We start from the raw sequence: 14,385 nt of genomic DNA on the forward strand, positions 1-14,385 counted from the left end.
CAGTGTTTTGTGTTGTGTAGGCTCCTGTGATGTAAGTAATGGGCCCCGTCTGCTCCATAAAACATCACTGGTTTGCTCATTTATATATACTATAGGGTGCCTACATTCTGCATGGACTGGTTGCATGGCAACATGCGCAAATGGCTTTAGATACATGATAGGTCCATAACTTACCATACATATAGCATATGTACAACAACAAAAACAGCGGCCCTGAAGGTACCCCAAGAGTTATCTAGTCCAACCCCTGCAATGCAGGAATCTCAACTAAGACATGCAAGACCGATGGCCACCCAACTTCTGGTTATCCAGGTTTCGTCCATTGCACAGTCAAACTGATTGATCTGCCTTCTCCAACTAACAACCGCATCGTGGCAGAAGCTCTGCTGAGTTTTTGTTTTGTGGGGGGGGGGTGCATAAGCGTTAATCCGTCCCTCGGAACGCTATGCTATGTTAGCCTTGAAAGCACCGCGGGACTTTTCCTTCCAGGAAAGCAACGCTCCTGTTTGTCCTTTAAGCGCACTTCTTTCAGAAACCCTCTTCCTCGCCGCTGGCTGCGCACAACGAGGCGGGACCAGCCGGCGCACAAGCGGCTGTGGGTGCTCTGCGGACTGAACTCCATCAACCTTCGGATCCGGCTTCTTTCGTTTTCGTTTCCCGGAAGGGTAGTGCAGTAATCGGAGACCGCGATCTCCTGCCTTTGCTTGCCAAGCAGGGAGGGAGAGAGAGGGAGGGAGAGAGAGGGCGGCGAGGATCAGGGGGCAGAAGACTTGCTTTGCACCCCGAGCGCCCCAGCCCCCGGAGCAGCGGCTCCACCTTCCACTTCCCACCTGTAATGCAGGTAAGTAAGAGATGCTGGCAGCCCGTGGGACACCCGCTCTGCACTCACCGGACCCTCTGTACCTTTCCCCCCCTTTCAGTCCTCTGCGTCCAGTCTCCCGCGCCAACTCCGTTTTCTTTCTCTCCTCTCTCTCTTAACGCGCATCCCAAGTTCATCGCACACGTGGTCCCCATAAGCATCCCGAGCCTCAGGTTGTATGTACCTGAGACCCTCCCACTTCCCACGTTCCTCGTGGACAGTTTCAGCTCCCCAAGTCCTCACATAAAGTTTTCTGAGTTGTTTCTGTTAATTGGCTTATTTCAGGCTGGAGAAACTCTGGAATTCCCCCCCTCCCCCCCTCCCCAGTTTATTTCACAAGAGGGAAGGGAAATAAGCTAATGTTCTAGGAGAAGCATTTTGGAGGAGAAAACTGGAGGGCCAGGGAGGGGTATAATCAACTTAAAAAAACAAAACAAAAATGTGTGTTGAAACTTAAACACTTTCTTTTCTTTTTCCCTTGGCTGACAGGCTAAAGCTTTTCGATTGTTTTCACCAAGTGACAAAGACAATTTTGGGCTGGAATATGTCATTTGTGAATGTTGTGACTAGGCTGGAAGAGGAAGAGAACATTTTTTAAACCCAGCATTTATTCTTAGGCAGTGAAGATTGTACATTTGAGTTTCATATATGGGGAAAGCAAAGAGCAACTGGAGCTTGTTCTTGAGGATGTGCGGCCACGAATGGAGAAATAAAGTATTAGCTGGACAGTCTGATTAATATTCTGCAGCAAGGGGGGGAAGTGTTTGGTTTTGGTTAATCATTGCTGTTGCCATGCCTGAAGAATGATTAATTTGGACCATTATTTAATTTCCTCCTCTACATTTCTCTATTTTATTCATCTTTTTAAAAATACTTTAGAAGTGAAGTGTAAAAATGGGTGGGTATCTTTCAGTTTTATTTTCACTGGGTGTTTGAATCTGAAACACTTTTTAAACTTGTGTAAAGAGTGCCTTAAGTGTGGTTAAGGCTAACTATAACAGCAGATTGTCTTGTGGCACCTTCAAGACTTAACAAATGTATTGTGCTTTTTAAACACTTAATTAAATGGATGATAGACTTCAGTTCACAACAGCTTGTTCAATAATGTATAAACAATACGCAATAAGGTGCTGCTGATTTTTTTTGGGGGGGGAGGAAGATAACAACCAATTAATACAACTACCTCTTTGCTAATTAAAACAGCTAACAAGCCAGTCTATGTGTGTTCAGACCGTTTTTAAAGACACATAGACTTCAGTCTATTCAGAATAGACTTCTTAGTGTCAGTGAGAATACACAAGTATTTGAGGATTTGAGACTTAAGTTTCAAATACTGATATAGTAAAGACTTAATAAATCCACAGAGACATAGGTTAAGTAGCATAAAATATGGCTTAAAAATAGCTATAGTATCTGACATATCAGCCTCAGGTTAGCTTTTTTTTAAAAAAGGTAAAGGACCCCTGACAGTTAAGTCCAGTCGCGAACGACTCTGAGGTTGTGGCGCTCATCTCGCTTTACTGGCTGAGGGAGCTGATGTTTGTCGCAGACAGTTTTTCCAGGTCATGTGGCCAGCATGACTAAGCCGCTTCTGGCGAAACCAGAGCATAGATCCTGTTTATTTCAAAGATGGAGTCACTCATAACCTTCGCTCTCTTCCATCAAAATCAATGAGACCTAAACTTCCTTAATTTTTTCTGAATCATTGCCTTAAGTTACAAAGTGCTTTGCATTTATTTATATTGCATTTCCCTCTACAACCACCCTGGTATCTATTATTCCCATTTCACAAAAGGTGAAAACTGAAGCTGTGTGTATACGCCATATATTTAAAACACTCACACCTGAATCGTGGGAACTGTAGTTCACCCCTAGTAGAAGCAGCACCCCATAAAGTACTTAGTATTCTCTGGGGTTTTTTGGGGGGTGGACTTTAAATGTATGGCTTATACATAGCCTAAAAGAAATTGCCTTGCTCAAAGCCACATGAAAAACACTTTGCACAGATGTATCCTATGCATGGAGACTATTATTGATGAGGGCTATGGTTTCAATGTCTGGATTAAGAGACATATAGCGATTGTGACAGCAGTGTAGTCTCTCTCTCTCTCTCTCTCTTTTTTTAGTTGAGAAGAAACAAATTTTTTCTTCAGATCTAAGTCTTGCCTAGAAATTACACGTACAGAAACATCCCTTCTGTGCTTGAAATTTGGTGAATTACTGCCAAAGATGGCTGTGTACACACCAGAGTGTTAATACACACGTGGGTTCCCCAGATCTGATCTGGCCCCCATGGGGTTTTGTGCACTTTCAGCCACATATGAACTCTTTAAGTTGATTTCTGTCGAAGGGTTCCCATCTACATCAGTAGATAGTGCTTGATGGGATGTATTTGCATGGTGTGCTGCTGTCCTCTCCCCCCAGTCACTATTTCCCCACCCTCCTTGAGTTCTGGAAATCCGAGGTTTGTTGTGGGCAGGTACTATATTTGTTTACCTGTGTGTGTCTCCTTTTGAGATTCAAGTTTTCTGATATATCAGACTTGCACAAAACAGTTTTCTTTAAAAAGTGTGTGTCCTTCCCAGCCATGCCAGTAGCTTGCCCTTCCAGAGTTCTTCAAACTTGAAGTCCATTCTGAGTCCATTCTGAGCATGCCTGCAGGTATTGGTTTGCCTGTGCACTCAGTATTTTATTATTTTTATTTTTAGATGCAAGTTTTTTGATATATAGCAGATTTGCACAAAAGAGTGGGTTAAAAAATAATATGTGTGCCATGCGATATGAGTAACTCTTCACCAGCCTTTCCTGCACTGTATCATGATCGAATGGCAGCAGATTATAATACAATCACCATTGCTATTCATAAAGTTCTGCTATCCATTTTTATCTCATCCTCCCTCTGAGGGGATCAAGGTAGTATTTGTGGGGTTATGTCATTTTATCTGTGCAACAAATCAAGGGTGTGGAGTAGGCTTGGACACAGTAAGTAGCGCAATATCATCCAGTGAGCTACATGGCTTAAGTCAGAGGTCGGCAACGTATGGCCCATGGGCCAGATGCTGCCCACGAAGACCGTTTTAATGGCCCACAAGCTGCCCCTGAACTGAGCCGCCCGCTCGGTCAGTTCCCCACCCGCTGCGCTAAACCAGCGCGGCGTAGAGACTCTCCGAGCAGTGTCGGAAATCATATCTGCGCATGCACAGATACCGAAAATCGCATCTATGCATGCCCAGACACTGGAAATTGCTTCTGCGCAGGCATGGTTTCTGGCGATTTCTGGCGCCGCAAACATGCACAGGTGCGATTTCTGGTATCGCACTGCGCCAGCCCGGCCCACGGATGATCTCTGTGGGGGTGATCCGGCCTGTGGCAGGTAAGCCTTGCCGACCCCTGGCTCAAGTGCATGGCCCTGTCCATCACCCAACAAACGTCCTTCTACACAGCTCTCATCATCAAGCTGCCATCCGAACAGGTTCAACTTGCTTCTGTATAGCACAGAGTGATATAAATGTTGCAGTGGGGCATGATTCAAACATAGGGAATCCAGTTTGTTCTCCACATCTTCGGTCTGTTTCTCCTTTCTAAAGGGTGAAGTGGCAACTGGTTCTTCAGGTCCTGTGGCAACATCTGCTTTGCCCCTGCAATTCCAGCCCACATCTGTTCCATCCTTACTCTACGAGGGACAAATCTGCACATTACCAGGCTGCCTCAGTGAGTAGAAGGGTCATGATGTAAGGGACTAGTGACCAATACAATTTTTTTAAAAGCAAGACCTGCAACAAAATGTTTCCAGTGTGAAGTGCTCCTGTTTGGATACTCCATTTCATTACTTTTCTCATCCACTCTTCTGTCCCCCCATAACAAACAGACCACACTCATTGGCCAGTGAGCGTGATCTTCTTTTTGGGGGAAGGGCACCCCACACAGGATTTCCCCTGTGAAGTTTGTACTTCTGCAAATCTTGAGTTCCCCCCAAGCCTCCTGATATCTCCCTTTTGCAGATGGATAGTTTCATTTTTGGCTGCATAAGCAATGACACTCGCTTCTGATCATCAGTTCTCATATGTACGAATATTTTTATGGAGCAGACCTGGGTCAGGTGATGCACTGGTCAAACACACCTACTGCCTGCCACATTATTAAAGCACTCCTGGTGTAAATGAAAACAGACGTAACATTTTAAGAGTGGAGGGGTTGGTCTGAAAGCACTCTCAACATTTTCTGTGCAAAGGCAACTTTTCTTCTGCTGGGGTGGGGAAAATAAATTTTCTGGAATTTTGCAGCTTTTCAGTTTGAAGCAGGTAAAAGCTTGGGGAGGCAGGGAGTGAGGAGTGGCTGGACAAGAATGATGGCCGAACCAGCATTCAGTGGCTTCCAGCCCACCTTTTCTTTATGGACGACATCTGTCTTCTTCGCCTATTAAGGCAAAGTGATCATAAGAACGTCTTCTGATGTGAATGAGAGAGAAAGCAGAAGGGGAACTATTGTTAAATGAGATTACACTCTAATGAACTTTTCATTCAGTTTTAGAGATGCAGGAAATAGAAAGCCTATTTACCGTAAGTGCATGTCTGAAGCCAGCCTGGCTCAGGGTTGTGTATTTTGATATGATACTTTATACTATGAGGATGCAGAATTGATGCACAATTCAGCATCCTAAGGACCTTACCCTTTGTTTTCTAAAAAGCAATTTCCTGGCCCACATGGCTGTGAATATAAACTTGAAAATGTATAAGAAATACATGGGGAAATCTCAGAAGCTGGTTGGCAGGGGGGAGGGGAGCATTGCCTTGTTATTTTAATTTAAACATCAGTCTCCTTTGGTTGCAGGAATCCAGCCCTCTCTGTGGAGCAAAGATGATGTGAGTCACTGGCTGAGATGGGCTGAGAAAGAATATTCACTCAGGGAAACAGACGAGAGCAAGTTTGAAATGAACGGGAAAGCCCTGTGTATTCTCACCAAGGAAGATTTCAGATTGCGGGCTCCTAACTCAGGTTAGAAATGTTTCCCCTTAATAACGCAAGGGAAATGAAGGATTTCTTACAGGCAAAGAGAATTAGAAAGGCTTGGATGTAGCTACAACACTAAAGGGAACGCGCGGAAATAATGTGCAAAGCCTCTGCACTCAAAAGGTGACAACACCCAAGGGCAGGAGTAAAACCATTTTGAGTAGGTCAAATACTTGGTTGAGTTTAACGGTGGATCTCAGTTTCTCAGGTACTCAGTAAACTGGGCTTCTGGCTCGCAAAGCAAGATGGAAATTCCTGACCGACTAGGATGTCTTTCGAGTCACCAAATGTGGACTCTTCTTCCTTGGAGGATTTTAGTTGGATGGTCATCTGTCAGGGATGCTTTAGTTGAGATTCCTGCATTGCAGGGGGTTGGACTAGATGACCCTCAAGGGTCCCTTCCATCTCTACGATTCTATGAAAATGGTGCTTAGGTTTTCACAACATATACCCCGAAACTGCCATTAATGTTATTTTTGGGGGGATATGCATAACGTGGGATTGGTCTTTCTCTATTTCTTTTCCCACAGGAGATGTTTTGTATGAGTTGCTCCAATATATTAAGACCAAGAGGCGAGCCCTTATTTCTAGCCCTTTCTTTAACTCTGCCCTTCGGGATGCAGAGCACACACAGGCCCAGAGCGCTCCAGAAGGTGAGTGCTATGGAGTTGTGGATTCATCTTGGTCAGTTACCCTTGGCTGGTACTCCAGCAGCCGTGGATTCAAATCTTGGAGTCTCACATGCTAGCAGGCAGAATCTAGACCTTAAAAGTGGGAGGGGGGGGGCAAGGCTTAGAGAACCTGATCAGCAAAGTGAAGGTTCAAGTACAACCCCTGACAGCTCCAGTTAAAAAGGTCTCAGTCAGTGGGACACAGCACGAAAGGAAAAAGAGATGGGGAGGAAGGAGGAAAACCAGAAAACTTAAACACCAGTTCTTAAGAGTTCAAAAGCTTAGCTCTCTAACCACAGAACTGATAGCCTGTTGCAACGATGCCAGGATATTGGATCCAAATAAAATAAACTGCTTCCTTCAGTTTTCTTCTCTACTGAGATAATCTTTGGGATTCTTCCCATAGGTGCCAAAGTCCATGCTAGATACATAGTGCTAGAAAAGAACTTTAGCCAGTTAGTCTGTCATAGTTGCTTTGGGTCCTGGGCTTACTTTTGTTCATTTCGTAGTATTCAAGTGACTGAGAATATACTGAATGAAGCCCTGATCTCCTCACAGGCGTGAGATGTAAGTTAGATGGTCTCTCAGCTGATGGCCATTCACACCCGACAGAAAGGCTGATCATCCCTACAAGTCTTCCAAGCCATGCAGACCCGACTAGATCTCCAACCAAGATCTTCTACAGCCCTGGGCCCATCAGTCTCTCTGATCATAATTTGGGGATCAATTACAGGGGAGATATTATTTGCTCGTTTCCTGGGACACCAGCTCCAGTCAGTGGTAAAATTGCCGGTAAGCATGAATTTTCTGTGTTCCTTAGCTCCGTTGTCATAAATCAGATAATATTTGTAATTTCTGTGGCACCTTTTCTACAAACTCAGAGCGCTTTATTTGATTTTTTTTTTTTAAATTATAGACTGTGTTTCAAACAAAATGTTTCCCAAAGAGGTTTACAAAAATATACAGAAATAAAACAGAAGACAATTTTGAAATATGGGGAGTAGGCAGCGCTTTCAAAGGGAAATATGGGAGGGGTGTGTGGATAGGCGGCACTTTCAAGGAAGAATAGGCTGGTGGAAGGGAAGGCTTCATCCTCTTCCCTTGCCCTGTTTTCAAGCTCACTATGAATATCTCCTCAGGGCCAGGCTCTCAAACTGGAAGGCTAAGCAAAGCGAAACACAGCCAGGGGACATTTTCAGAGGATAATTGGTGGGAGAGGTCAAGCACACATCCTACCGGCTTGCTGTTTCTCTCCTATAAAAGCTTTCTTTGCTCCTGGATTACCTCAGCAAACACTGCTATGGGAACCTGTGTTTTGCTGAGGTAACATTTAGTTCCTCTCTTAGCTGCAGGCCGCACAGGGGCAAATGCTGAACTTTTCACCCACCGAGAGGAAGAAAGGTCTGCTATCGGGCACAAAATTGCAGCGTGGTAGCCCTGCTCTTCCTCACATCATTGGTCACTTATTTGTGGTAGCTTGGAAATGCACCCTCACCTAAATGATGATACAGAATTGTTCAGTAAAGATGCTAACTTTTGTCATCCCAGCTGATTGAACCACAACCCTCTTTTTCTGCTATACTACAGACTGCAGGTTACTTTGGGATTACGTCTACCAGCTCCTCTGTGACAGCCGATACGAAGCATTTATCAAATGGGAAGATAAAGAGGCCAAGATATTTCGCGTTGTTGACCCCAATGGACTAGCCAGGCTCTGGGGTAATCACAAGGTACCCAGTAAGCTTCTCATGTGGAATTATGTAGATGCAGATTTTTATTTTAATAAAAGTTGTTTGGGCCGTCCCTAATCCTGGTGAAACAACTGAACAGAAGGGATACTTGCAGGTTTAAAAACCCGACTAATAAAAACAATGTACCATATAAATGTTATTATTGAAGCTGCCTTTAGGGTGCATTGTGTGAGCAGACATATGGGGATATCAGATCTGCTGGTTGGCAAGAGCTCCTAGCTGACAGATCCATACCCAAGTAAGTACCCCTAGAGTACTTACTCATGTGGGGATCCCTTGATTTAGGTACAATGATCAGGCCAATTTTTTTACTGGAAAAGTTGGAAGATTGTCTTAGATTTAAAAAGTGGGTAAATTTATTTTACCCTGCCTTGGAGTTTCCACATTGCCATCAACAACTATTCTTCTTGAAATAAAGTCCACTGTCTATAGATCTCAGCAGGTGTCCTGTTCAAGCAGTAAACATGGTTTACCAGGTTATTTTATTCTAAATTCTTAGCTACAATCTAAGAGGGATTGCAAGAGGGAGCTTGGTGCGCAGAGCACTAAAATTCTAAATGCAATCTGTTTTAACTGTTGCTAAAAGGACTCAGGTTGCAGGAATGGGAAAGAGCTGCTCCTGATACGATGATGAGCCACAGCCAATTGGAATAGACATCACTGGGCTAAATGTACTACTGATGTACACTAAGGCAGCTGTTTTTTAAAAAAATCTTATTAACTCACACTTTCAAATGAAGTTGCTCGAACCATTCGTTGCTCAACTCTGTTTAAAACAGCACCTGTTGCAATTTATTACGTTTGGAATTGAGTGTTCAAGCATCTAGTCCAGTGACCACCGAACTACGATTCTGCAGGAAGATCCTATGGTGCTTTTTAGCTAACCGAGCTTAAACCATTCCTATTGCAGTCAAAGGAAATCAACTGTCAGTTGAACAAAACCCATAATCTTTTGAATTTACAGAATCGCAGGAACATGACATATGAGAAAATGTCAAGAGCTTTGAGACATTACTATAAACTCAACATCATCAAAAAGGAACCTGGGCAGAAACTCTTATTCCGGTAAGAAAATAAGAGTTCAACCTGTAAAGTGAGCTCAGTGGGGAATTACTGCAAGAGAACTGCACGTTAGCAGGGTGGGTATTGTTTGCTGCATAGAAAGTGCTCTGCTCTCTAGTGGAGGAAAAGGATGGGGGCAATTTGGTTGTGTCCCACCTGCATCGGGGAGATGTTGTGCACCACAGTGCAGATCTACTCAGCTAAAAGGTATGAAATCTTTTGAAAATTTGTGTTGCTCAGTTATGGGACTTTTCCTTGGTGGCAAGGAACTCTGAGACAGCAGGGTTTGAGCCAAGGACCTTCACCCAAAGGATGAGCCCCTTAGTCAGCATGGAATCCTCTATGTGATGCTGAGATGCAGACCAAGTTGCATGTGACTTCAAGCAAGCATGCTTACTCTGGCCATTTTTATTTTACAGAAAAAATCAGCTATGGGGCCCAGACCTACAGTGTGCTTCCAATCCAAACTGGGGACCCATACCAGTTTTCAGAAGACTGCTGGTGTTGGTCCTTAAACTGGATTGGAAGCATGTTCTGGATCTGGTCCCTAACCACTGATTTTTCTACAAAATGGCTAAGTTAATCTCGTTTCCTGGGATACTTTAATGTGTTGTTTGGCCCAATGACTGTACCTTAAAGAGTTGGGTTGGGAGTGGGCTTGAGAAACAAATGGGAATATGTATTAGCTCAAAGTGTGCATGTTTGTTTCTTTAAAATTCCAGATTCCTGAAAACTCCTGGAGAGAGAAAACCTGACAAGTCTAGCGAATTTGAGCAGCTGGACAATGAAGAGCAGGAAGGAGAGGACTGGAAAGAAGATGTGCTGGAAATCTCACCATAGCACATTTGCCAAGCCACAGAAGCACTTAGAGGCTGCGTTGTGCAATGGAAAAGCTTTAAATGACTGGACGATGTGAAATAATGTTTCGGGGCTTGTGTAATCTGTTGCTTCCTACAGCTCATATTAATCCACTGGACCTCTGCTGCCTTAGAATCAGACCATCAGCTTTTAATCTACTGCTGAACTGTAAGCAAACCCTGTCAGCATTTCTGTTTGAAAATGGCAGTGCTCAGAATCACATATCTATAGCCACTGCCCATCTTGTTGCTGGGTGATTTGTAAGCCACTCTTTCACAGACCAGCGCCTTAAGATCTATAGATCCATAACCCCATAATTCTGTTATTTTTTTGATTTTGTGTGTGTGTGTGTGTGTGTGAACACTCTCTCTACATTTTATAAAAGTGTGGTGGTGTGGCCCATCTAGTACAGCATCTCAGATGCTCATGGGAAGCCCAAAACAGAACCTGAGTTCATCAGCATTCTCTCCACTTCCAATTCTCTGCAACTAGAACAAGATAACTTGCTTGGCCAATATACAAACACTACATAAGCTGATTGGGACCATTAGACTTAAAATATTTTCACATACTTGGTTAAGCCATTTGAGTAGCAACGATTGCCCTCTCTAAAGTGGAACATCCTGAAACTTGCAAAACCAGCTCCCCAAACTTTCTAGAGTGGCCCTTAGATGTTTTCAGTGTAGACCAGGGGCCGGTCCACTTTCCCTCAGACCTTGTGGGGGGCCGCACTATATTTTGAAAAAGATAAATAAAAAATGAACGAATTCCTATGCCCCACAAATAACCCAGAGGTGCATTTTAAATAAAAGGACACATTCTACTCACGTAAAAACACGCTGATTCCTGGACTATCCGCGGGCCGGATTTAGAAGGCGATTGGGCCGGATCCAGCCCCCGGGCCTTAGTTTGCCTACCCATGGAGTAGACAGCCAATTTAATAATGACCCTGACAACTGCTAATGTAGATTGAAATCCAGATAACTGTGACTTTGACAATATATTATTTCTCAAATTGTTTTCTTCTTTAGCTTTGACATTGCTATTCTAATTTTCTGTTTGCTTTTTTACAAATGGGGAGTCCGAGAGATAAAATAAAGGTACTCTTTTAGCATAAGCACAATGTTCCTCCCAGCCGCACAAGTACAGAACACCATCCTTCCATTACTGTGCTACGGTAGGAAGAATCAAGTCAGTCTTCCAGAAACATTAATAGCGAACTCTGAGCCTTTTGTTTGCAATTCTTTTTCTGTGAAGTGCTTTCTTTTTGAAAGAAAGAGCGAAAGAAAAAGCTGCTTTTCTCTTATCACTATCAAATATTTAATTTCCAAACTAGGTGGTTTTCATTTCACAGTTGCTGATAATAACTATATTGAACTCTGATCTGGCTTAGGTTGCATGCTTCTATTCCTGCAAAGCCATTAGTGGCCCTGGATGAGAATGCACATTCATGGCTGCATCGAAAGATGCATGCAGCCAGTTCAGTAAGGTCTAGATGAGCTCTGCAGTGTGGATGCAGATGCTCATCTGAAGCAGTGACGGCATTAGTTTATTTTAGACTCTGGACCAATTGGTCTTACAGCCCCTCCTCCTCTCGGATGGTAGTGTATATTGCTTCATTTTCTTCAAATTCTGGTAAGGCACTCTCCCTTGGTTTGCCTTTGGGTGGCTTTCCTGCTCATTCTGCCCAGCTGGGTCCTGAACATACACCCCAAAGGAACTGATCTGAATGTACGTTACTTTCATGCATGTAATCTTGCTTCTCTCTTTGATTTATTCAGGTGAAGGGAGTGGCACCCCAAACTGCAGGGCAAGCCACACTGGGTGGGGGGGACCCAAAGTCTCTGCAAAGTTCTAGGGAGCAGTAGGATCCCAATAAGGCTGGTTATGTGGGGGTTAGCTCCACACTGGTTATGTGGGAGTGACTGTACCCTTGTTAGTTACATTAGTGGCTTGTGTCCAGTGCAAAATAAATGAAATGTGAGACAGTGGTTGGGGCAACCCAGTCAGATGGGCAGTGTAGAAATAGCAAGTTATTATTATTATTATTATTGCTGGGGAAGAAGGGAGCCCAGAAAGAGCTGCTGATTTCTTATGATGTTGCTGCCCTGTGTATGACTTTTGGAAGATGCCACAGATCCAGTGCTACTACTCTTCTAATGCTTGTTTTGGGATTAATACCTCAAACCGCAGAACCTCACATTGCTGCAGCAGGATCTCTGCATACCTATTAAGCAGAACTGCATGGTATGTTAAATGGAGGGTGGAGGAGAATGTGGGAATGAAGCTTAAAAGGGAAGCAGAATCTGGATGGATTTGAAAAGTGCAGGGCTGGGTTTAGGGATGAAAGCTCATTTTGCATTTGAATTCTAGTGATTCTTATCTGAATTAAATACAGCCTTGATCTGTTGCAGCAGAAAGAAGATTGCTGCACTGATACCTAATGAGGATATGGACTTTGTTTTTCAAAATAGATGGCACTATAAAATAAAACGAACAGGAAGCATGAATCAAAGGATTTCTTGCGTTTGTAAATAACACATTTTAGGCATGCAAGCTGATTCACCATTCATAGGGGAATTTTGTTGTTGTTGCAACATTCCTGTTTTACAGATGAGAATCTGAAGCTGAAAGGCAAGGACTTATGAGAGCTAATGAGCAAAAACTCCATAGTCCCAAGTTTGGCTCACTATTCAGTGGACTACACTAGCTTGCTCAACAATGAAGTAGAGTTAACAGCAAATAAAAAAATACTGTACATTGCTTTATACACTTTCATAATCAGTGTTGTTCAAACACCATACCAAACTGCACTTGGTGCTATAGAAGTACTATTATTTACTACTATTATGCAGCAAAGCATCTGAAGCTGCTGCTAAGAAGTGAAACCTTCTGTCCACATGACAATGATGGGGAACACACAGGAAACCATAGTGGGGTAAACCTTGTCAACATTGAGAAGACCTGTTTTCCTTAAAACGGATGACCTGTTTCCACAGCTTAGAGGCATTCTACACAGCTACACACTCTATAATACAGAAATGTGTGTGGACTCTTCAGAAACATAAGTTGATCCAATTAAAAGATATTACCTTGCATTTTCATTTTTACTGACGTAACCATGACTTCTCAGACATTTATTTCTTCTGCCAATTATTCCCTCAGGAACAGTTAAGGGTGGGTGGAAGATAAGGAAATAGAAGTCCAACAGAGCAAAGCCACAAAGTTTGTGTGGCACCAAGCTGCAAGAGAAGCAAGCTCTTGGACACAATCTTTCAAACTCCGAATTCCAAAAATGTCTCTTGTAAACCTTTTTTATTACATAATCTATATTCCATTATAGTTTGTGAAATTGCAAACCCCATGAACGAGAGGTCATGCAGCGATATTTTATAAAATGGATATACACCCATATATCAGACCCTAAGTTGTTATACTTCACAGTGGTTTAAGTACATGATTAGATGACAAATTCATCTACTAGGCTCTTGTAAGTATTAGTTATCCATACCTGTTTTATATATCCTATCCATCAATGCTAGACTTTAATATATTTGTGTGTTATAAACTTGGAGGGATAGGTATCAGAATAGCTACTGATGGGTCAGAAAATAAAACAAGAGCAGCAGGAATTTGTCACCCTGATTCAACTTGTGCCTCAAGCTGACGCCTCATGTCTGAGACTGATGTGATGCAGCTCTTTCTGAATTTTTCCACTCCAAGCTACGGGTGTGGGCTTTAAAATTTGAATGCTTCCTCTCTCTACACCCCAAATCCCCTTGCTCATGTGGAAACAAACTTCCGTTTCCCAGCACGCTATTTTGAAAAAAATGGGGCAGCAATCAGATGGTGCACGCCCACAATGCAATCCAGTTGCTCCTATAACTTCGTTGGAATCCATTAGCTGCACTCAAAGCCTTATGCTCAATGCAAACTATAGCATATTAAAAACAATGCATGTCCAAACTCTTACTATACCCCTAGACTGCAGGAGGAATTCAACATCATGCTAAGGCAATTGTTTCATCATGAGGGCAAGCATTTCACCTTCTCAGGATGAATGATACCCCACCCGCTGGCTCTGGTGTTTAGTTATTTATTTCTTCTCAATTGCTGAGCAGGAGTGCAGTCCCAAATGATGCATGAGTGATTATACTGTAAGTGATTACAAATA

General features: G+C 43.1%; 1 protein-coding gene across 1 annotated transcript; it reads left to right on the top strand.

Moving 5' to 3' along the window:
* Nucleotides 1-532: 532 nt before the first annotated feature.
* ETV7 (ETS variant transcription factor 7) lies at nucleotides 533-12,655 on the top strand. The gene is made up of 8 exons (XM_028734012.2): nucleotides 533-841; nucleotides 4,447-4,570; nucleotides 5,690-5,854; nucleotides 6,400-6,522; nucleotides 7,099-7,332; nucleotides 8,128-8,270; nucleotides 9,256-9,356; nucleotides 10,076-12,655. The coding sequence occupies exons 1-8, from the start codon at nucleotides 836-838 to the stop codon at nucleotides 10,191-10,193; spliced, it is 1,014 nt and encodes a 337-aa protein (XP_028589845.2). The 5' UTR covers nucleotides 533-835; the 3' UTR covers nucleotides 10,194-12,655.
* The last annotated feature ends 1,730 nt before the right edge of the window (nucleotides 12,656-14,385 follow it).

The sequence above is a fragment of the Podarcis muralis genome, chromosome 5, assembly GCF_964188315.1.
Source record: "Podarcis muralis chromosome 5, rPodMur119.hap1.1, whole genome shotgun sequence".
In the NCBI taxonomy this organism is placed as follows: domain Eukaryota; kingdom Metazoa; phylum Chordata; class Lepidosauria; order Squamata; family Lacertidae; genus Podarcis; species Podarcis muralis.

What these genes read in the sequence shown, in the direction of transcription:
- ETV7 (XM_028734012.2), top strand. An exon ending in CACATTACCAGGCTGCCTCA is followed by an intron (nt 4,571 to 5,689) that starts GTGAGTAGAAGG and finishes CTTTGGTTGCAG; the next exon opens with GAATCCAGCCCTCTCTGTGG. An exon ending in GGGCAGAAACTCTTATTCCG is followed by an intron (nt 9,357 to 10,075) that starts GTAAGAAAATAA and finishes TTAAAATTCCAG; the next exon opens with ATTCCTGAAAACTCCTGGAG.